The sequence below is a fragment of the Enoplosus armatus genome, chromosome 17 (genome assembly GCF_043641665.1).
Source record: "Enoplosus armatus isolate fEnoArm2 chromosome 17, fEnoArm2.hap1, whole genome shotgun sequence".
NCBI lineage: Eukaryota > Metazoa > Chordata > Actinopteri > Centrarchiformes > Enoplosidae > Enoplosus > Enoplosus armatus.
The window spans coordinates 689,940-712,986 of record NC_092196.1 but is presented as its reverse complement, the minus strand read 5'-3'; the positions used below and the strand labels follow the sequence as shown (position 1 = coordinate 712,986).

Genomic DNA, 23,047 nt, shown 5'->3' with positions numbered 1-23,047 from the left:
GGACTCTATATTATTATACATAAACAGTAACTATTAAATAACAACACTAACAGTCTACAGCCATACTAGCGGCTCCATGAGGCTGTATTCAGGCACAGCAGTGCTTTGAGCTAAATGCTAACGACAGAACACTAACATGCTCTCAGTGACAATGCTGATATTTAGGAGCTAATGTTCAGCGTGTTCACCCTCTTAGTTTAGCATGTTAGCAAGCTAACATTCGCCAGCATTAAACACAGAGCACAGCTGAGGCTTAATGAAAATGTCTTTAGTTAGGTAGGTATTGAAATAACGCAAATTACAAAAAGTCCAGCTCTATTCACTCCATATGTCTGGATAAGGAAAGTAAGAAAAAAAAAAAGAAAAAAAAAAATTAAAACAAAGTACATGTGACTTCATCTTCGATTAGCAAGTACAGTTTTCAGAAAGAAACCCTCTCATGCAGATTGCACTGAGTTACAGAAGCTACAGTGGAACTCGGGCTAACCCAGATGTGACGTCAGGACTTCCGCTCTCCATTTAGTCATAAACCATATTGGACAAATGGAGATTTTGACCTGGTTGATCGCGCTAGAAATGTTGTGCCAATCCATCAAGCAGATGTTGAGATGTTTCATTAGATAACTGAAAACATGTGACCTAGTGGTGGCGCGAGAAGACAGGGGAGATCACTAAAGTTAGTTAGGTTTCTTCCTCTTGCCGCCTTGAATGTCCGTACCAAAATTCACAGCAGTTGTTGAGATATTTCAGTCTGAGCCAAAGTGGTCGACTGACCGACAAAACATTGCCATCCCTTGAGCCACATCACTAGCGTGGCTAAAAAACAGAGCAAAGGAGAAAATTGCAGTGTTGGCACCAACACCGAGGAGCTTCATTGGTTAGCGGTTAGTCATGGTCACAAGGATTTAAGTTATAAAGGAATTAAGGGTACATTTAAAGTTATTCATTTGCTCCAGTAGAGCTTCTCCCAGCTGCCCACACTGGAAGATTGGGCCACTCCTGCTGACTATTATCCTCAACAAAGAGGAAAACCTCCTAGAAAACCTCCTGTTCCCATGCGACACAAAATAATGTAAACAATAAATGAAAAGGGAATTCATTTCAAGTCAGTTAATGCAGGCCAAGTTCCTTCAACGCCACACGAGTGTACTGATTCTGGTCCTGCCCTTACTGCATCACCCACCGTCTGCTCTGCTAAATATGCTACATTTACGACGCGACTTTTCACCAAATCAAATGAAGAGCCTTCCAATGCTGTTGGGAGATTTTAGTGACGAACTGAAAATAAAAAATAGGAATAAGAACACATACAAGCTTAAATCTCATACGTGTTTACGTAGTGGTCCGTAGCCATAATGGGCCTGTTAAATGCTTAGCTAGTAGGTAGTACGCACAATAATACTTTGTTGTACTTGTTGTTTTGCTCTGCATTTACAATATGGACATATTTACTTGCATGTCACACGCCGGCTCCACATGAATAATGTTTTGTGTCTCTTTACACTTACTATGGTGAGAGAAGGAAAAGGCTAATTAGTACAACTACGACTACAACATCTATGGCACAGTATCAATACTTTGGCTTTCCACTGTTGTGCGTATGAAGTGTGTACTTGGGAAAATCTAGAATAAAGTCATAGTTTTTAAAGAGAAAAGGTTTTGAGGGTAGAGTGGTAATTTAACGTTATTATGAGATACGTTTGTAATTCTATGAGACAGAGTCATAATATTTTAAAATAGAGCTGTAATTTTACAAAATAAATTAGCCAAATTAGGGGAATGAAAATATGAATATTTCAAGACTAAGGTTGTACTTTTACATTAAAAAGTAATGACAATATAAGATAACGTTGTAATTCTACAAGAAAAACTCAATGTTTTAAAAAATAAAGTTGGAACATTACAAGAAAAAGTTTCATAAGATAAAGTCTGAATATTTCAAGAATAAAGTTGCACTTTTATAAGACGGAAAGTTGTAAGATTAAAACATTTTAACACCCCATTGACATATTCAATTATTATTGATCTTAAACAAAATATTTAACACTTAGCGTAAAATTGTTGTAACATGTTACGACTTTTTCTCGCCTCACTTTGACATTATCAACATCATCACAGCTCCGCAGGCGTAGAGACAAAGCGCAGGTCGATGTTTAGATAAGAGTACAAATCACCGAGACACAAATAGAGCGCAAGTCAATGTGCGGACACACAGTGAATCAAGGGTGCAGCAACCGGAATCAGGAATTATATCGAGGCTCAATGCGAGTACGCCCCCACGTGGCTGCGACACTGCACGCTTTCAGCATGTAGCGCGAAGACGTATCATGTCGAAATAAATGAAACAAAGCAACGTGCGCTTAAAGTGCAATGTTTGGCAAAAAGAAAGAAAGGTCAGGGATGATTCGATCATTTGTTTGTTATCATGATTTCTATGCATTTCATCAGTCCTTTTCCCACTGGACCACAGAATGGGTCACTGTTGACTACCGACGAGCTCTTTTTACAACAAACCAAACCACCCTTTTTGTTCCTGACTCTTCCTTTCTACTTCATTTTTCTTTTTCCTCTCTTCTTCCCACTTCACATCCTCCTCCTCCTCCTTTTCTTTCTCTCTAGGACCCAGCCTCCTGTTCCTGTCCCAGGGCCTCTAACAGGAGTCCCATGGGTGTCCTCTTCAGACCGATGCTCTCCAGCTTGTTCTCCAGCTTGTTCTTCAGGCTGCGCAGCCTCACCGACGCGTGGACCAGAACCACTGTGAAGGAGCGAGAGACAGGATGAAGGAATGAAATGCTGGCTAGTTAGCAAGCTAACAGTTCATTAAGGTTAACTGAGCTGGCACAATTTCATTCATTCAGGCTTTTCTTTCAACAGTTCAAGTATATTTCATCATATTTTAGTGAGAGGCTCCCTGTTTTGGGGCCTGCTGGAGTTTATTTGCTGTTAATGCAAATGTCTCCTTGTTGTTTTGATCAATTCAGTATAATGTACATTTCCACAGGACCAGTACCAACAGTCACACTCAACACTAACAGAAATACTGTTTATCGTTCGCTAATTACTTCCAATCGCTGCCAACTTCGCTGCTTTTTCAAAAGCCACTGTGAATTAAACTCAACATTTCCTGCGCAGGGGTTTCACAATAAAAGCCCTCCATCGGCTCAAAGGGCATTCTGGAGGGAAGTGTTGAGTTTCACTGACCGCAGCTCAACGATGATGGAAAAAATGCAATGGAAAATCACTGCAAAAGTGATTGGAAATAATTAGCTGCAACTGTGCTGTTGTTGTACTGATAGACTGTGGAAATTAAGATGACCATGTGAGCCTATAGCACACGCAAATCCATCATTGATGATCTGCCTTTATTTGTTCATGCTGCTCGGGCTACTCTTTGAGAATTTTATTCTACAGACACAAAAAATCTGGGGGCACTGTCACTTTTCAAGCCACGTGAGAAATTTCTTACCATAAAACGAAGACATTGAATGGACCCCTTTGTGCACAAAATGTACTGTATGCACTGTGCAGTACTTAACAAATATTGCTCACAATGCACAATTCCATTCGCCTTCGTTGTTCGAGGGTGCCAGCAGAAATCTCAGGGAAGGATTTCTGAGAATTTGGTTCAGTAAAACCAAAACTGTCTGCGTGGCTGGATGCATGCCAGGAAAGGGAAGTCAGAAAATACGTTTGTGATACGGTTGAACTGACTCTTTAGCAAAAATGTAAAATATAAAGTCAATTCATGTTTGGAGATGACAATCTGCGGCCCAGTTGCATGTGCTTACTGGGCTGGTGCCAAAAACTAGTGTCTTCAGGCAAGTGGGTAAACTTAATTTCATGCTTTGATGATATATTGCATGTGTGTGTGTGTGTGTGTGTGTGTAAGATTGATAATTTAAAGTGACATCTCTATTTATATCCACCCCAGGATACTGCCTGATTTTTTTGCACTGCTGTACAATCTTCAGAAAGGGTGGATCCCAGAATGCATGGTCTGGTCAGGTATCCTCACAATGCAAAAAAGACAAGGCAGTGAATGTGTGTGTGTGTGTTCCTGTCTCACTCAGTATAGGGAAGGCTATCCCAAACAGGAACACGGCCACGCCTCCCAGCACCGATATGAAGAGGTAACTGCCAAAGAGAATGGCCAACACGGCGACTGATGGGTGGTTTCTACGGAAGCGGCGGATGGGAGCTTGGTTCTCAGCCGCCCAGACGAAGCCCAGGAACAACAAGGTGACCACCATCGCCCCGACAAACAACTGGAAGGGCTGGAAATAACTGAGAGAGAAGAGACATATACCAACACACAGTGACATAAAACCGGATGGACACGTCATTGATTTTGGGCTTGTGTCCCAAATCACTCCTTTGTTCACTAAGGCTCACGGGGCCCGACTCTGCCGATCTAGAAGTTTACAGTGCGTGTTGCTCCACCCAAATGGGATTCCTCCGAAATGAGGGTCCCTTCGCAGTGGTCGTGATCTACATTTTGTTTTGAGGGTACAACTTGGCTTTTACACCCTCGTCACGTCTGAGTTTAAGGATATAACAGGAATAAACTTTAGGTCGGTTTCTTAATTTGGGTGGCTCTCCACCTTCAACTGACTGACAGACCCCCCCCCCCCCCCCCCCCCCCCCCTTCTGATCAGAGAGGGAGCATATAGCAACAGACAGGGAGGGGTGTGGAGAGACACGGGGAAGGTTTGGTTTCACTCTGATCCGGGGGTTCAAACTTGTAATCTGCTCTCTTATCTGTCAAACTGTGTGTGTGTTATGTTCACGGACACAGGGAAAAAAAACACACAACTCCACAGTGTTTACTACTGACTTCCAATATGTTCGCTTTAAGAGAGGAAGAGAGAGGAAGAGAGAGAAGGGGGGGGATAGACCACGTCAGAATAATGAAACTTACCCCACCAGGAGCAGGAGGGCCAGCGCGGATAGGAAATAATTGCTCTGGTAGTACAGCAGGTTGTTGATAATGCGGTTGTTCCAGCGGTCCAGGTCGCGCACGTCGGGCACGGCGAACCGGGCCGAGCTCAGGAGAAAATCATCCAGGCTGCGGAGGGGTGGCGGCTGCACGCCTGCCATCTTTACCCCGGGCGGCGATAAACTCGGTCCCCCAGAATGCAACGCGAGAGAGCGGGGAGGGCGCAAAGGGCGGGGGGGGGGGGTGTCTCGATCGCTTCAGTTTCTGACGAGGCGCGTGGCCCGAGCCTCGAGAATGCGCAGTAATGGGGGGGGTTCTACCACTATCTCTTAATCACGGAATTGCGGAGGGAGTCAGAATAATATCTTTAATCTCAGAATTGGAATTATTCTATTACTGCAGCTGTTGTTGGGAAGGGGGGGGTGGTGGGGGGGGGTAAAGAGACAGACAGGGCGCTACCCTATTTTTTACAACATTTATAGAGGTAGTAGTCCATTCTAATAGATATTTCCGACCTGGCAGAATGTGCTACCCTATTTTTAAACACACTTTTAAATGTAGCAATCCATTTTAATAGATGGGGTGGGGGGGGGGGGGGGGGGGGGGGTCAAAGGGGTCAAATTAAAGAAGATGTTCTTGGCAGTTTGTAATTTTTTTGAAGGTTTCATAGCCAGATATTTTGCCAAATTGATTTACTATGTGCAGTAGGAAGGCTTGACAAAGGGTCTGACAAGTACAATAGCAAATCATCTGCATAAAGTGATACCTTATACTGCCTAACTAACCTCCTCTGTCACTTCCTTTAATATTAATATGTGCCGCATAATATAGCAACGGCGAACAGAAGCGGAGACGTCAGACATCCTTGGCTTGTACTCCTTTGCAGTTTAAAGTAAGTGGAGAGGTTAATGTTTATACGCACAGCAGCCATTAACAAGGAATAGAGAATTTAAATCTAGGATATAAACTTAAACTGCAAAACCGCATTTTTATGTAAAAAAAAAAAAAAAAAAAAAGATAACCCAGCCCACTCAATCAAAAGCTTTCCCCACAAAAGACAGTAATATCAGATATGTCAGATGTAGAGGGGTTGTAAAGAATATTTAGAAGGCGCCTAATATTAAAGGACGAGTAGCGGTTCTTCATGAAGCTGTTGATATGATTGAAGGAAGGGATATTTCGAGACATCGGGATGCTTTACGTCTGCGTCTGAAAGAAAACGAATGGTGTGAACTACACTGAAGGGGATTTTTGTCCTTTAAGCGATTCTTTGAAAACAGAGAGAAAAAGAGAGGGAGAGCGCTCTCAGGGGGTGTTTCTGAGAATGTTTTAAAGAAGTCTGATGGAAAGCCATCAGGCCCTGGAGGTTTGCATACTCCTAGTCACCTCTACGACCTCTTCAACGGAGATATCGTCCTCTAGCTCAGCAGCCAGCTCCGAATCTACTCTGGGGATGTCAAGATTGTGAAAGAAAACTTTGAAGTGTAAAGGCAAGACTAGTAACGATGAAAGCGTGAATTTAGTTCCAAGTGGTCGGCCTTATGCGATTTGTGTAAGTAACGCGTATCATCTGGTAGTCTCGCATGGCCAGGCCTGTCTCCACACTTCGGAGAAAGGTCTGGCTCAACCCATTATTGGTAACCATCATCTGTAGTACTCAGCACTGACATTTTCTAATGAATGTGCTGGGTGTTGGTATTGTGAATTTCTTGCTCAAACCAGCTTCAGGAGGAGACAAATACATGCTATTATTTGCATTGTATTTTTTTTTTTTTTTTACTGAGAATTAGTCATTTGAACCCTCAAATGAATGATTCTTGTGTTCATGCGCATGCAGATCAAGCACTGCCCTAAACCTAAACAAAACCAGAAACCCTGCACGTGGTGGACGTGGGCAGGCTTTGGACGCCCCTAGCCATATCTTTTATTTAAAGGATAAGACTGAAGTTATTCTATGCCTTGCTTTCTGTCAACAACACCAACAACGTGTTGGGACCGTCTCTCTTTCCCCACCCTGTCCGTGGCTATCAGCCCCAAAGCCACTGGTTCCTGCTGAAGACATAAATCTTTAAAGTGTAACGACGCCCCTTGAATTCTGCCAGAAGCCTCTCTCCCAGCATATTTTTTAAAAATGCAACAGAGGAGTGATGGAACAACAACTGTAGGAGGTGCGGCCCCATGGCTACATAGTGAGCGGGCCAGGGGACAGGGGGGAGACTGACCGACACTGATTAGAGGGCGTTAACATTATTTTATTTCTTAAATATTTTATTAATTTAATGACTATGTAAGTATTGGCCTTGCAAGGTTCAGGGCCGATTTAAAACAGTAGATGGCGCGTGGACCCTGAAGTGCGGATTTGGTGAGAAATGTCAATAACAATACCAGCTTTGATGTGTTTCATCACAGCACAGTCACATCATTTAGTTTGCGGCTCAAAACCCGTTACCTCGTGAACAAATCGCAAATATATAGTTTCATTTAAATAAAAAAAATAAAAATAAAAAAAAACGGCCACTGTAGTTTTTCTGCAAACACAACTCAAAGAGGACGACGTTTGTTGGGGACTATTTCCAGAGGCGGATTAATATCCGCTAGTGAGCATTTACGGCAGGTCAGGTGTACGTGATTGCATCAAAAATAAACTACAGTGCCCGTTTTTCTTGTAATGAGGGAGCGTGTCACTCAGCAACAGTGATGCAGTTTTAATAACGGGCTAATAATTATTATTATTATTATTAGCTCCATCAGGTTTGGCTGCACAGGCAATTCATATTGTCGATTTTTGTGTTTTCATGCGGTTTGTTGAACGATACCGGATGTCACATCCGTTAACACCATGAATGTCACAAGCGTCTCCGGCGAACTGTGGGCCACAAAGACTTTTATTGTGAAAGGCCCGAGAGCGACGGGAGGAAGAGCGTCGGGGGGGGGGGGGGGGGGGCGCGCTCTGCCGTAGACTCTGCGGGAGCGGGAGCGCGCCCGGGCGGCTCCGTAAAAAAAAAGAAAAAGAAAAAGAGGCAGTGATCTCGGTGTGACAGCTCAGAGCTGTCCACGTCAACACACCGAGCGAGCACGGCGGCGGCGGCGGCGGCAGCAGCGATGGACTCCTCGTCTCTGGTGAGCCTCTCCGCCGTTCCACCGGGCTCCGGAACCGACACCTTTAGTTTGGGGGGGGGCGGGTGGTGGATGTGCTCGGCAGTTTATGTGGTGTTTTTGTACTGTTTGTTTGTTTTTTTTCTTCCCAATCAGCATGCGGGACATTTGTTGCATTATGGCAGTGAGCGATACTGGAGAGGAGGGGGAGGAGGGAAGAGGGATTGAGGGAGGAGGGGGGGGGGGGCTTGGCTGCAGATTGTTCATAAATCAGAAACAGGTTTTATTTATTCTTGAATTCATCAGTGTGTGTGTGTGTGTGCGTGCGTGTGATCCTGACTGTGGCCGTCATGTCTATGTGATTGTGGACGCGCAGGCCCGAGGTGCTTCACGCACACAGCCAGCGCGTTTTTAAGGAAAAAAACAAACAAAAAAAAAAAAGCCACAGTTTTTCTGTCCCTCCACGCGTGTAAAAATAGTACCGAGCGCCCCGCGCGGCAACTTCTCAGGGTGTTAACTTAACTCCATTACAATGGGCCGGTGGAGCCACAGCTCTTATCCACTTATCCCACAGTTGAGCGCAGAGCGCAACAGGACAGCACTACTGTGTAGCTTCGCCCCCCCCCCCCGCCGCCGCAAGGGGATCACTGTGCGTGGGGAGACCGGTAAATGGACGCAACCCCGCGTGTGTGTGTGTGTGTCTCACACGTCTCGCGAGTTAAAAAGCGATCCGTGTGTTTAAATGTCCGCTTGTGTTGAGCATGTGTGCACGGATCGGTTGACGTGTTGAGCAGAGTAGGTGCCACGTCCACCGTTCTCTCTCTCTCTCTCTCTCTCTCTCTCTCTCTCTCTCTCCCTGCTCAGCCCTCCTCTCCCTCACTCTTTTAATCTCTGTCCTCTCTCTCTCTCTCTCTCTCTCTCTCTGACTCCAGCTCTCTGTCAGCTGGCTGGAAAAGTACATTTACTCAAGTACTACACTCACCACCAACAGTTTAGAAGTACTTTTACTTGAGTACTGAGCAGGCAACGCCACCTCTGCTCTGCTAGAGGGAAGCGTTGCACTCTGTTGACAGTTTCAGTCGCTGCTTGCTTTGCATGGCGGTAGAACAACACACACATCAAGCCTGTGCAACGTGTTGCTTCGTCCTACCATCATCTTTACGAACATGGTGCACGGTTATGGGTCACTATTCTACTCAGACACGCGTGCAACATTGTACCCTAACGCTGTAGTGTTCTGCACGCTTACTAAGTACTTCTACTTTTGACACTTTGAGTGTATTTCTCTGGCAGTACTTTAGTACTTTTTCTGAAGTAACACTCGTGGATGCAGGACCTTTACCTTGAGTCTTGTTACTTACTGAAAGACCTGCGTCTGCGTAATGAGCACTTTTACTTTGGATACTTAAAGTCAAATTAAATTCAACATTTGCCGTTTGGAGAAAGGAGAAACTTTCGCATTTGGCGTGTTTGTTATTATTCTTTCTCTCTTTATTTTCTCTCGTGTCTGTGTCTCTCTACAGGTGTCACTTGCATCACTATGGGAAATAATCCCCCATAGCTTTGGACCGCTGAAATATATCCCATTGCAAGTGAACGCCACGCGTCCAACGTGTCCAAAATGTCACTTGAAGGAGCGCGTCCATAAAAGTCGAGAGACTGAGAAGAAAGATCAAAATCTGTGCAGCGGAGGCAGACATCTTGACTTTTAGACCTTCCACTCAAGCTAAAAAAAACAAAACAAAACACTGAAACCTACATTTCCCATAATGCAACTCAATGGCATGTTTTGCTGTTGCAATGTAGGCTTTCTGTTATGAATTTTGCCGTTTCCAAGTCCAGGCCGAGAGAGCCCTGACGGCATCACAAGGGGTTGTTTTTCGCAGACTTTGGATCAGTGGAGTGGCGTTATTAAATGTCTGCACATTTGAACGTAACGTTCCCATCAGTCGTAGATGTTCATCAGGCGCAGAACATTTGCGCAAGCACACCCCATTGTTACGCATGTCTGAAAGGGATGGCAATAAGCAACAGATGTCACGCTCTTAAAGGCCATTGGTTACAGACACTGCGCGGGGGGGGGGGCGCCTTCCTTTCGCGCCCATGTTAACCTGTTGAGACGGGACTATTTTCTCCATGCGCCATGAGCGAATCTGGCAATGAAACACACTGATAATCTATTATGAGTGATACAAACGATCTGATTCTGATAAATGCCCCCCACTGCTCTCCTGGAGTTTCAACCCCCCCCCCCAATTTTCCCCCCCACATGAATAGATATGTCAAAACCTGCCTGCCCCGTATATTTATTTAGAAATGGTATCGCTGCTGTTTGTGATTGTGTTTTTGAAATGACGCACGTTGGTCAGTTTGGTGGTCGTCATGAGGCAAGATTAAGATCATTGATAGTGTTATAGTGACTTAAGCCTCACATCAAATTTGGTGATCGATATAATGAGCAATGAACTGAGGCATTGAAATTATGATTCTGCTGGAGGGTCTTTTTTTTCAGTGTTTAGTTGCAGTAATGCTGCATTCGTATGCTGGCGGGACAATCAGCAATCTGGCATTGTGTTCATTCGCAATTGTTTCAGAAAATCCAGCAACTGAGCCAAACCGAAAAACTGTTGAATCCTAGCATGAATCACTTACATGTTTGTCCGAATGAAAGCAGTAGAGTTTGACATTTTAGGAAGTAACCTCAGACACTTCCTTGCCTAGAGTTAGGTGAGAGGATCGATACCACTCTCATATCGGTCCAGTAAATATAGGGCTACAGCCAGATGCTGGTTAGCTTAGCCTAGCACCAAGACTGGAAAAGGGGGAAATAGTTAGCCTGGCACCTTCCAAAGGTAACACAATCCACCTACCAACATCAAAATGACATTTGGCTGTTTCGCTGCTTGCGTTCAGTCTTTGTGCTAAGCTAAGCTAACCGGCTGCTGGCTCCAGCTACATGTTTACCATGCAGATATGTAGCGATACCAATTCTCTCACCAAGCTCTTGGAAAGAAAGCAAACAAATGTGCTTCCCAAAATGTCGGAAGTATTCTTGTAAGACATCTCTCTGGCTCCGTTCGCCCTGGAAGAATAATGATGATAACTTCCTGTTTTGTGCCGCATATCCATTGGTTGCATCCAAATTTAGACCTTCATTAGTTATAAATAGGTTAGGCACCAGCCATATCCTTTCATAAATAGTAGGCTTGCTAATGCTGCAAAGTAAGGTTTTCGCCGAGTGTCAGTCAGATCTGGTTCTGTTTAGCAAAGCAGATGGAAGCAAACAAAAAGGCCTATTTCTGCATCATGTTATATGCTTTTATGGAGGTCGGTGTCAAAGAAACTGACATTAAACAGGTCTCAGCTGCTGTGGGTTATTCTTTATTACAGCATCGACTAGATGGCTAGAATGTCCTGTTTGCGTACCATGTCCATAATGTGGTAAAATATTCAAAAGTGATTCAAAATTGCAGTTTAGATGACTGCCGAGTCCAAACTGCAAGAAGCTTGTATGCTGTTTTTAGCGAACCGTCTCCAGGCGTCTAAATTGTTCTTCTGGTGTTGTCTGAATCCGTGACCTACTTATAAACGCGCACACTGCAGAACATCATTGTGCTTAAACCAAACAGCCATTTTTTTTAACATGTTAGCCGCTACGAGAGACACGAACGAGCGTAGACGGTGAGGAAGTTGTTCAATTCAAAGTAAGGCGGTTAAATTCCAAATGAAAAGGGTCAAATTCAACCTTCTTTATTAAAAAAAAAAGAAAAGGAAATTCAAAAATGATCAATAATTATCGATATTGACTGAAATGAAACATTTCAACGTGATACATTTTTCAGCTATGTCTCCATAGTGCTACTGGTGAAAAGTGCCACGGACCTTAGTACTCTAGTACCTTTACTTAACCAACGTCAGCATAGATTTGATAACTAGATAGATGTGCCTAAAACGTTAGATTTAGCGAGGTACGATTGATGTGCACTTCACAAAGTTACACAATAGTCTTCAGTTCATAAAAACAATGATTTTATACCCACGTCAACAGTTCCGAAGAAACATCCTTTCAAGTTCAGCCCACATCAGACCGGTATATATCGGCCGAGACACTACGTTTCATGTAACGAAGGGTGGTTGATCTAAACACGTCTTCATCTTCATCATCATTTTCACCCCCCCCCCCCCTGCGAGCCGAGGGAATGTTGGACAGTGGATTCTGTAAGGTCCTGGTCTAAGTTCTGTGATACACTCTGACTGTGAATCTATGCTAGTCAGTGCATAACAGAACTTTGTCCCGGGTCTGAAAGCTCTTCGCAGGGACGGACAAACGTAGAACCTGTTTGGACTGGAAGACTCGTGTGTGTGGGCCAGAGTGACTGTGAAAGGCGGGCTTTGTCTGGATAATAAAGGTTGACACAATTACACTGGCCAGGTGTGGGAGGAACGGCTTCGACTGCAGCATGTGGCGTTATGAAGTAGACCTCTCCCAGTCCTACGTGTTGTCCCTGAGGTGACTCGGCAGAGCTGAAATATTTAACACGCTCTCTCTCTTGTTTGTTGTTGCAGGAACCTTCCCTCTACACGGTGAAAGCTGTTTTCATTCTTGACAATGATGGCAACAGGCTTCTGTCAAAGGTAAGGTTAAAGAGTCGCACCGGTGATCTTAACGTGACTTGGACCGTTAGCTGCCGATCGCCACGATCTTACTATACTGCTGACCATCCAAAGCATAGCAAAACACAGGTTTCATTTCATTTCACTCATCGCGAAAATGAATACACAGTGTGCTTTTTGATTGTAGTCCTAAAACCCCCTAAAAGTATTTGATATGTGGATCCCCTAGCAAGACTTCAATGGTTTCAAATTGTAAAACCCCTAAGTTTCCTCTTAAAGAGGCCAGTTGAATTCTGTTAACGTGAAGCAGCAGCAGTAGGAACTGTTGGGTTAGTATTAGCAGTAACCTAAAAGGGGTCTCCACCGATTTAGCATTGCGCTCTTATAACATTGTTGGACTCATGAGTCGGAGATTGGGGTGTTATTATTATGCTAGTAGCGGCTAATGCAGCCTTCGAGCTGCTACAGCCTCAAGCAGAGATGAGGAGCCGGGCTACGGAGGTCTGGTAAACTCACTCCTTTCTGATTCCACACACCCCCCGGATTTCTTTTCATTTTCAAAACTTGTGTTCTTCAGCTCAAGCGACTCAAGTGACATGGCTTGAGGCAACTCAAGTCGGACTTCACAAAACTCCCCCTGGAGCCACAAAAGGGCTTTCTACAGCTTAAACCGCGAGGCCGATATCAGTGAGATTAAATGACAAACATTCACTCTGGATTACGTGCCGCATCGTTTCCTGTGAATCCCTCGTGCGTGTGAGGGCAATTTGAATGGTGGACTCCGCCACTAACAACGAAAACCACTTCTCACATGGTTTAGCAGGTTTAACGAAACCCTGACACCCTAGTTTCAAAGTTGAAGTGACTGTTTCATGTGCTGTGCGTGTCCGTTTCAGTACTACGACCCCGAGCTTTACCCGTCCATGAAGGAGCAGAAGAACTTTGAGAGGAACATTTTCAACAAGACACACAAAGCGGACAGTAAGTTCCTCCCTGTTTGTTGTGCTGAACTCTCACACACGTCTCCAATGTCACCTGTTTACACATTCTACTGTCAAGTAGCCCACTTGTACATGATACTAGCCTAAAGCGTTTTTTTGTTTTTTTTGGTTTTACATTAACCTGGTTTCCACTACGGAGCCCAACCATGCTGGTACAATGCTTGTGTGAACCTTGAAAATCTAGAAAATGGTGACTTTTGGATCCTCTATTGACTTTTCAACCGGCAGTGCATTTATCGGGCTGCTCAGTAACACATGGGCGGACACTTTGCCGCTTTTTGTTGGACGCTGCGGAATAAGTTTCATTTGCAGGGGAAGTAGGATTCGAAGTTTCACACAGCTGACACCCGAGTCTCTGCCCCTGGCCGCCCAGTATATTCCTCCTTTTGTTCCTAACCCCTCCTTCAGTCCTCCTTTTCTCCTCTTCTTTCTTCTCCCCTGTCATGCTATATCCCCTCTCCTTCCCTCCCTCCTCACCCCCCCCTTTGTCCCTCTCTTCCCTTCCTTAAAGCATCCCTTCACTCCCTCTGTTTCCCTCGCCCTTCCCTCATTCCACAACTTCTTCTGCTCCCTTTCTTTATCTTCTTTCTTTCTTCCTTCCTTCCTTCCTCCCTCCCTCTCTCTCTCTCTCTTAAGTTTCTATCTTTTTCTTCTCTCCTATCATGTTGCTGTTCCTTCCTTCACCTCCCTCCTTGCCTTTCTTCTTCTTCGTCTGTCCCTTCTCTATTCTCCTTCCCAATTCCCTCCTCCTCATTCCCTCACGCATCCCTTTCTTTTATCTTGTTTTGTCTTTTCTGCTCATTTGCTTCCCCATCTTTTTTTCTCTTCCTCCAGCATCCCTGAATGAATGAAGCCTGCTTTAAACCTATGCATTTTTTTTTACTGGCTGTTGTTCCATTAAATGTACTTTTGGATTATGTCTTGAAAAGTGAAATAAAATAATCCCTGACCCCCCCCCCCCCATCCTTCTCTCTCTGTAGATGAGATAGCTTTCCTGGAGGGGATGACCATCGTCTATAAGAGCAGTATAGATCTCTTCTTCTACGTGGTGGGAAGTGCTCAGGAGAACGAGGTAGGGTGAATTTAGCCTTCTCTGCCAAAACAATACATATATTTTATTATTACAGACACTAAATTATCAATGTGTCGTGTTCATCTGCCGATGCTGTTTTAGAAAAGGTTTCAGTCATTTCCTGAAACAGCTGGGCACTGCGGGTTTCAGCAGACGTTACTGAAACTGGAGGAAAATAGTGTATTCGTTGGGGACTATTCTCAGGGGCGGACTAATACACATTTGGTGCAGCAGGACGGTGTATGTCGGATTTGGAGTCAAAATAAACTACAGTTTTTGGATCATCACCAGCCATATCCTTTCATTTGTGTCCCATTTTGGGGGGCTGCTTTCTTCAAAATGCAATGGCTCATCCAAATGCAGCTTTCCTTTGCCTGAATTTGAACAATACTTTACTAATTTAAGGATTAAACGCCACTTGAAATTGATCAAATGCATGAATTGAGCGTGAAATCCATCCCCTACTTAACTATGATGTGATTTTGTAATATTTAAGGGGTTTTTAGGGGTAAAAAAAACAATTACATCCACCTTTCCATCCTCCTTTCAAACCCATTAAAATACTTTATTTATACTATTTATACTTTACTTTATCTATTTATTCATTTGCCTCAAATTAGGGGTAAACCTATTAAATACCTGAATACTCAATAATCAGAATCAGAAGTACTTTATTGACCCCCGGGGGGAAATTACACCATCCCTATAATGACATTCATTTGCACCTAGATATGAAAGATATTTCAGATCCCTAATGCCAACCACAGCAAAGTTCCAACCTTAATAACACCTTAAATCGATAATTGAATCACATATAAAATATCTTCAAATATTGTGTAAATTAAAGCCACATTATGCAAGAATAGGTATTTTATGCAACTTGGCGCCCCCTGCATTTTTTGGGAGTGCAATTCACCCTCATGGACAGCTGTACAAAAACAGGTTTGCTAGCGCAGCCAAACATCAAGCGAGTGCAACACCACAAGACGTAGCAAGCCAGCTAATATTACTCACGAGTCCAGCAGCCTTTTATTTCGCGAAGCTCTCACCAGCGGCTAAAAGCCAGTCCGAGACTTACCCATGTCCGACGCCTCTCGCTTGCATGTTAGGCAAAGCAACTTTTATGAAGTGATAATATGTCAGTGCCCCCCAAATGGCCAAAAAAAAAATGCCTCCAAAAGAATGCCTTTGTCTGCTGGATGTGCAAACAGGCGATGGTTTGCTAATGCTCGCTTCCTGAATGCTGCCCCCAAGTGGCCATTAAGAACCGATGCACCTTTAAAATCAAGTGCTACTATCTCAAAATTGCCCTCCTGTTTATTGCTTTTTTTTTTGGTTTGTTTTTTCTTCTCTGCTCTCTAGCTGATGCTGATGTCAGTACTGAACTGCCTGTTTGAGTCCCTCAGTCAGATCCTCAGGTACGTTCTGTCGCAAAGACTCGACCGCATGCAAGGCCACGCGAGTGAATGCGCGAAGGAACTAACCGACACATGCGCTGCCGTGATATCACAGCATTCTCATTGCATGTAGCCTCAGCATCATCGGTGCTAAATGGTAAACCACACACTTCTCCACACTAACACTGCCGTCCACTCCGCCAGAGCCCCTCTCGGGGAGGTGATGAGTCCCCATGTTGGATTTGATATAGAATTCAACAGCGGTGTGTATTTTTTTTTTTGTGTGATTTAATTTGATTTAATAAGTAATGTTTGACAAACATGGCGGCTGGCAACGACACAGTTACACCCTGTCCTCATTTTTTGATTTACTTAACATTTCAGAAAGCACCACGATTAGTTTGCAAAGCCGTCTGTGTGTGTTTCAGCCTGTGTGTGTGTGTGTGTGTGTGTGTGGCACACCAGGGTCCCTCACTGTTGACTGCTACATTATCACCCAAAACGGCGGCTGATGTGGTTGCCATGGGAACCGATGCAGTAGTAATGCAGAGTGTGAGCGATAGAGACATGGAGAGATTATATTATTGTACAGTATGAAAGATTTTCGAACTGCACGGTTGCGATATGTAAATGTCCGGATTATAGCGTTACAGTATCAAGTCAGTGAAAGCTGTTGAACGTTCTCCTCATTTATTTTAGAACTTGAATAAGAAGTGTTCTCCTTGCAGGCCCTGTTCGGAATGTTTGACCATTTGTTGCCACATAGTGTGCGGTTGAATTGTTAAAAACAGACGGCGAACATGACCACTGGACTGTGACGTTAAAGGAACAGTTTGACATTTTGGGAAATACTTTCTGACGGCAAGATGGGAAGATTCTCCCCTGATTCCAATACCCAAACTCAGGGCACCGAGCACCGATCCAGTCCCAGCACATAAAACAAACAACGCGTTGTTAATATAGTGAGCTTTAGCCAGGCTAGCCTTTTCCCCCCTGCTTCTGGTCTTTATGCTAAGCTAAGCCAGCCGTCTCCTGGCCCCCGGCATTGATCTCCTCGTCTGCTCCGTGACCACAATGCGGACACGGCAACCGGCAAATCACAGAAATGCCGAAAATTCTTTTTCCTTTTAAGTAAATGTGTGAAGCCGTGTGGCGCAAGGGGAGGCCGGAGTATTGTGGATTGGATGCGGCTAACTGTCGTGTTCTCCCTGCAGGAAAAATGTGGAGCGGAGGTGTTTACTGGACAACATGGAAGGAGTGTTCCTGGTTGTGGATGAAATCATCGATGGAGGGTAAGAGAGAAATAATGCTTTCAGCTGACTGGAGGCAAAGAACAACATGTGCAAGTTGTTCCGTCTGTAAGATTGACTATTTTAAAAAAAATAATTGTTTAGCCTGTAAAATGTCAGAAAAGAATCCCAGAATCCCTTGCACTCTGCCCTGATTGGTCGGTTGCTTTATCCCTGTATCCCCAGGGTGATCCTGGAGAGCGACCCCCAGCAGGTCCTACAGAAGGTCAACTACAAGGTAAGATGGCTGCCAATCACCCACCAATCATGTCGGTGTGTGTGTACTTATGTGAATCAAATGGGAGCGTTATATTCCAAAAATAAACGAGAGCAGCTGATTGGCCTGCTCAGACTCGGACTGTAGCCTCCCACAGCTCGTCCCGTGGGCTTCTTGCCGACTCTTACCTGCTTTACCTTTCTCTCCTTCTCCCTGTCTCTCTTCCCCTGCTCTGACTGGTGTCAGCTAATGTCCGAGCCAGCCTATGGCTTCGTCCTGTTCGATTACATCGCCGGTAACCTAGAGGGACAGACAGACAAGAGCTAGCCGCTGTAGACAGACAGACAGACAGACAGACAGGTGGGCAGAGGGTGAGAGAGACCCGAAGAGAAAGGTAGTGAAGTGGAGAGAGAGAGAGAGAGAGAGTGAATGAATGAGCGTGATATAGAGACAGCGGAGGGACGACGGAGGGACGGGCGAGACGGATGAGGTAAATGCATGGTGAGGGAGCACGCTGACTAACTAAGAGGGGTTTAAAGAGGCTGGCATTTTTGACCTGCTGGTGGCGCTGGAGGGAAAGTCGGGGGAGGGGGAGCACCAACGTCCTCTCGCTTTGTCCTCCGGGGACCCCGATTGTCCGTCCAAAATGCCACGGCAATCCACCCAATAGCGGTGGAGGTATTCCTGGCATGGCCGACCCTGGAGTCACGCCAGCATGGCCATAAATTCGAATATGCGCTGTGATTGGCTGAGCTGTTAACCCAAGTGAATGTCGCTGATCTACAGCATTTAACGCTGTTTCTACAGATCTAATGGTGTTTGTAGCGCTCCGCTTGTGTGTGTGTGTGTGTGTCGAGTATTTTGTATAGCTTTTGCATTTCTCTCTTGTACACACAATGACGTTGTTTTGTTTTACAGGCGGATGAAAACCCATTATCTGAACAAAGCGTGGCCCAGGTAACACACACACACACACACACACACACACACAAGCGATACACACATGCATATAAATAGACACGGTGTATATGGACGTTTCCCGGCAGGACGTCTGTATTTTGTCTTTTAACTTCTGGTCTTCACCTGAAGGAGGAATCTGTCACGTTGTGCATTTCACCAAATATTACGATATTTGACCAAACATACAACGTTAAGGAAGATGAGAGACTGAATTTGAACCACTAATTACATCAGGTAGTCTGCCATTGGCCGACTATTTCAGGCGGCATTCTCCGCCCCTTCCGCTACCGTCGCTGCATCGTGGGCTCAGCACCCGCCCAAGGCGATTGTGATTGGTTTAAAGAAATCCCCCTATCCCAGAATGATAATGACTTCAACCAGACCTTTCTCCAAAGTGTGGAGAATTAGTGCTGCAACTAACAGTTGTTTTTCCATAACTGAAACAAAGATTTAACTTGTAGTTTCAGTTTTATGAAAGAAATAACTAGCTACTAGCTACCTCTAGAGCGCAAAGTAAGCTAGTTGAAATGAATGGTGTAGGTAACACACCGGGTCTGACAAGTGAAGCCAATGCAGAAGTGCCTTAAACCTGCGTTCTTTCTAATGGCCAGCAGGGGGGCAACTCCACTGGTTGCAAAAAGAAGTCAGATTGTATAGAAGTCTATGGGGAAGTGGCCCTGCTTCTCACTTGATTTATTACCTCAGTGAACATTTTCCTGATGAGTTTATGGTCCCAATCGCGAGTTTCAGGTCTTCTTCAATACAGCCTGATGTCCACTTTGTAAACGATGGCCCCATTTAGAGTCAAATAGAGGATAAAGCAGGGTACGCTTCAGGGCTCTCAGATCCCCAGCGACGGCCAAAATGCCAAATTCGAGGCTTCAAAGCGGTACTCAAACCAATGGGTGGCTACATCCGCTTCTTTTATACAGCCTGTGGTCGGGCCATATGGCCAATCAGTAAAGGAGAAATGTGTTTTAATTTTGTCTTTTCGTGGACTGGAAGTTAAGAGACAAAAGCAGAAACCAAGTGGGTGTGCCGCATTCGGCCGATAGCTAATACAAATTCACATTTAGCACAAACATAAACTCACAGATGCATGCAGATACAGTGACACGCACACAATACCGGCTGCATACACCTACATACCGTCATTAACGTGTCAATCTCACAGCTGCTCCTCTCTTTGGTTACCATTAGCTCATAGCATAACAGAGCTTAACTCAAACACAGAAAGGTCACAGTTTGACATCTCGTCCGCGAGCTCAGCCGGCTGCGTGCTAACGCTTTGGCTCACCGCGCATGTGGAGGTAGCAGCTAGCTTTGCCGCGTTCCCCCGTGGGCGCTGCCGGGTGTGAATGAGCTGAATGATGGCTCTCTAAATACTGGACAGGATGTAAAACTGATCTGTTCTGAGCTCTTTCTGCCGTGACGATTTTATTCATATTAATTGCATCCCGCAAGTAGCATTTGATTGCAATCAATATCTTCGTTCACGGAGTGTTTTCTCTGACGTGCTTCCTTCTGCCTTCAGCTGATGCCTTCCTGCTTGTGTGCAGGAATGAACATGTGCATGTTTCTGTGCTAGCTTGCAGAGGAGCGTTTGTGTGTGTGTGTGTGTGTGTGTGTGTGTGTACTCATGCTCTAAGCTTGTCTTTTTCTGTTGCTTTAACCCTGACAGCACATAACAGAGAAACTGGCTCTGACCACTAACGTAAGTCTCTACTAACTTCACAACAGCCCGACACTGCACACACACACACACACACACACACACACACACTGATGATACTCATTATATCATATAGTCTGAACCGCTACACTGTCTATCCATATCCACAAAACATCAAGTAAAAGCTTAAAATCACACAAAGTGGTCTTAGGTTAGGCATGTTTGCCTGCAATAATAATATTTCAAGATCAAGATGAAGACTTTTTCTATCTACCTCACACTAAATCATTTCCAAAGAAATAACAATAAGTTGCGAAAACTTTCCTCAATTGATTTTGAGCCTCATCTTATTTATTATTACCTGATTTTAGGGTTATTTTCCCGTGGGCACAGTGCTTGAAATGTTCTCCAGTTTTGGAGGTTAGGACCCCGGAGGTTGAGAGAAGCTTGTGAAACAAAAAACGCTTACACGCCATGTGGTGAAGAACTGCACTGTACACCACAACGCTGTGCGCACCTGTTTATACAGTTAAGAGGCCCGAAACAGACGAAAGCAGCTCTGTGAGTGCTCTGTGTGGTCCAGGATCCCACGCTGCAGTGGCTGTTACCCCCCCCCCCCCCCGTGTTAACATGACGAACAACGACCTCAGGGCCGAAACGAAGTCTCGACTGAGGCTGAGGGGTTGAGGGAAGAGCGGAAACTGAAGTGTTGAAAAACAATACAAATTGCCCAAACTGACACTTTTTTGGGTTAGGGTACTAAATTGATCATTGAACTCGAGAGTCTTCCTCATATTTTGGATTTGAGTGACATTTTTTTCCCCCAGTGGCCATTGTGGCTCATGTGAAAGCAGATAAAAGTGTCAAAATTTTGTTTTACTTGTTACTTTGCGTGTGGCGCGCAATTGATTCGATTTGGCCTGAGAGTGACGTTCATCTGTACACATCTGGAGATGTCGTTTAAAAGGCCAGACGACCCCAGACAGAAAGCATCTGACAAATGATCCGTTTAATGACTGATCAAATCGTGTGCCACCAGAACAGGACTGAGGCGGACAACTTGCGGCAATATTTGAAATATGGCCCATGTTAACGTGAATAGTTTCTTACTTTCAACATGTGTTGAGCAGTGATTGTCAAAACAAGTAAATGCTTTTTTTTTAGTGTCGTGGATTAGTGTAGTAAAGTATAATGGAACAGCAGGTGATAAATATTACAGGCCCTGTCCCAGTTGTACTCCATCAACATGGCGGCGTGGGGCCTCCACACTGTCACTGTCGGTCTGAACGTGTGCTCGGTCTGACATCTAGCGGCCGGCGAGTGGTACTGCAACACTGCGCCCAGTTCTTTAAAGGCTTAAACAGGAGCTAAACATGCATTTCTATCATCGACGTTGATTCTACCGGGAGGGGGGGGACAAAGCAAGCCAACAAACACAATCTTTCTCTCACTTGAGCTCACTTGAACACTCATCGCCTTACACATGAGCCCATCGTGAGCAACACTTCAGAGTCCATGGAGGCCCGTTCAGCCCACACAGCATTTAGAAATGTTTTAATGTTTCGTAACCTTTGACTCGTTCTTTCGTTTCCAGCTTTCACTTTATGACGCCATGCCCACGTTGCATCGCGTCACATAATTCTCTTTGCTCGTCCCGTGTGTGTGTGTGTGTTTTCCTAGGTTCTGCAGTCGGCCAAGGAGCAGATCAAATGGTCCATACTGAAATGACTCGGACCCGGAGGATTGAGGATTCTCTGAGAGATGGTTTCTAGTCCCAAAGCCATTGTTTTTGTTTTTGTTTTTGTTTGTTTTTTTGTATACTAACAGACTAAAGGGAAGGTGCGCGCTGCAAGCCTGTTGGCTGATGGGGCTGCTTCATAGTGCAATTAACCAGCCAGCAGTAGGATTACTTACTAATTGGGGGGGGGGGGGGGGTGAAGGCTCGAGGCGCGAGGTCCAGCCGTGCGTCTGGGGTTATCAAGTACCAAACGAATGAATTCAAACGTTGGACGCCTGGTTAGGGATCAGCGACCTGTTACTTTTACTTTGGGTGGGGCCGGAACACCTCGTTTACTCGAGGCAGAAATGTTACAAGTGCCGGTCAATTGAGTTAGCGCGCGAGACTGCCACGCCGACCTGGGGGGGTGATCTGGAAAATGAGAATAGACACAGAAACACAACACCGCTGCAGCAGCAAACATCTGCAAATAATTCAGTGTGGGCAGGGGGGGGGGGGGGGGTTATCACTTGAACAAGGTCAAAGGCAATTCATGCACTGAGTTTATTCCCTGAACGATACGAATGCGCTTTGTAAGGCTTTTTTTGAGGACTGTCGGGGGGGGGGGGGGGGGTGTTGCCACGCTTTACGACGCCAAACGAGTGTGAGACGTGTAAGGGGCAATATGTTGAGGAAAAACAAACAAACAACCCCTCATTCCCCTTAAAACGGAACCCCCTAACTGATTAACCTGGAGAGTCAAAGGGACCGTAAAAAAAAAAAGAAAGAACACTAATTATAGCACATGATTTCTTTTCTTTTTTTCTGTGGCCAGAGTTATTATCTATTTTCTGAGAGTTAAAAGATGTAGATATTGAATATTTTTTCTTAGTGGAAAAGAAGAAAAAGAAGAAGAAGCCAAAGACAAAACGAATTATTTTGTTTACATTTGGATGTTGTTGAAACAAACTGCCATTTTGTCTGATACGGGGCATTTTGTCGCCCGATAATAAAACTGTATATTTGTCCCGGATTCAACGTGTCTCCTTGTGTTCTCCGCTGTTTCTGTTTCTGTT

The 23,047-nt window shown here is 44.8% G+C and overlaps 3 protein-coding genes across 4 annotated transcripts in view; 1 reads left to right on the top strand and 2 right to left on the bottom strand.

Moving 5' to 3' along the window:
• Positions 1-23,047, bottom strand: part of LOC139299860 (NACHT, LRR and PYD domains-containing protein 3-like) — a 137,996-nt gene that overhangs the window by 47,909 nt on the left and 67,040 nt on the right. The window lies entirely within an intron of this gene.
• praf2 (PRA1 domain family, member 2) lies at positions 2,464-5,097 on the bottom strand. Its single transcript, XM_070922554.1, has 3 exons — positions 4,919-5,097; positions 4,067-4,284; positions 2,464-2,755 (listed from the first exon to the last, which is right to left on the bottom strand). Exons 1-3 carry the CDS (start codon positions 5,095-5,097, stop codon positions 2,616-2,618), a joined length of 537 nt encoding a protein of 178 aa, XP_070778655.1. The 3' UTR covers positions 2,464-2,615.
• On the top strand, positions 8,012-22,149 carry copz2 (COPI coat complex subunit zeta 2). 2 transcript variants are annotated; one of them, XM_070922551.1, is made up of 10 exons: positions 8,012-8,056; positions 12,599-12,667; positions 13,543-13,627; positions 14,628-14,719; positions 16,082-16,137; positions 17,331-17,408; positions 17,592-17,643; positions 18,541-18,579; positions 20,264-20,296; positions 21,935-22,149. In XM_070922551.1, the coding sequence occupies exons 1-10, from the start codon at positions 8,039-8,041 to the stop codon at positions 21,980-21,982; spliced, it is 570 nt and encodes a 189-aa protein (XP_070778652.1). In that variant the 5' UTR covers positions 8,012-8,038; the 3' UTR covers positions 21,983-22,149. The 2 variants fall into 2 exon arrangements, with proteins under 2 accessions (XP_070778652.1, XP_070778653.1); XM_070922552.1 differs by lacking the exon at positions 20,264-20,296.

What these genes read in the sequence shown, in the direction of transcription:
- praf2 (XM_070922554.1), bottom strand. Translation starts at nt 5,097, where the DNA reads ATGGCAGGCGTGCAGCCGCCACCCCTCCGCAGCCTGGATGATTTTCTC. An exon ending in GCCCTCCTGCTCCTGGTGGG is followed by an intron (nt 4,285 to 4,918) that starts GTAAGTTTCATT and finishes CTTCTCTCTCAG; the next exon opens with TTATTTCCAGCCCTTCCAGT. An exon ending in GATAGCCTTCCCTATACTGA is followed by an intron (nt 2,756 to 4,066) that starts GTGAGACAGGAA and finishes GCTCCTTCACAG; the next exon opens with TGGTTCTGGTCCACGCGTCG.
- copz2 (XM_070922551.1), top strand. An exon ending in GAAGTGCTCAGGAGAACGAG is followed by an intron (nt 14,720 to 16,081) that starts GTAGGGTGAATT and finishes TCTGCTCTCTAG; the next exon opens with CTGATGCTGATGTCAGTACT. An exon ending in CTGAACAAAGCGTGGCCCAG is followed by an intron (nt 18,580 to 20,263) that starts GTAACACACACA and finishes TAACCCTGACAG; the next exon opens with CACATAACAGAGAAACTGGC.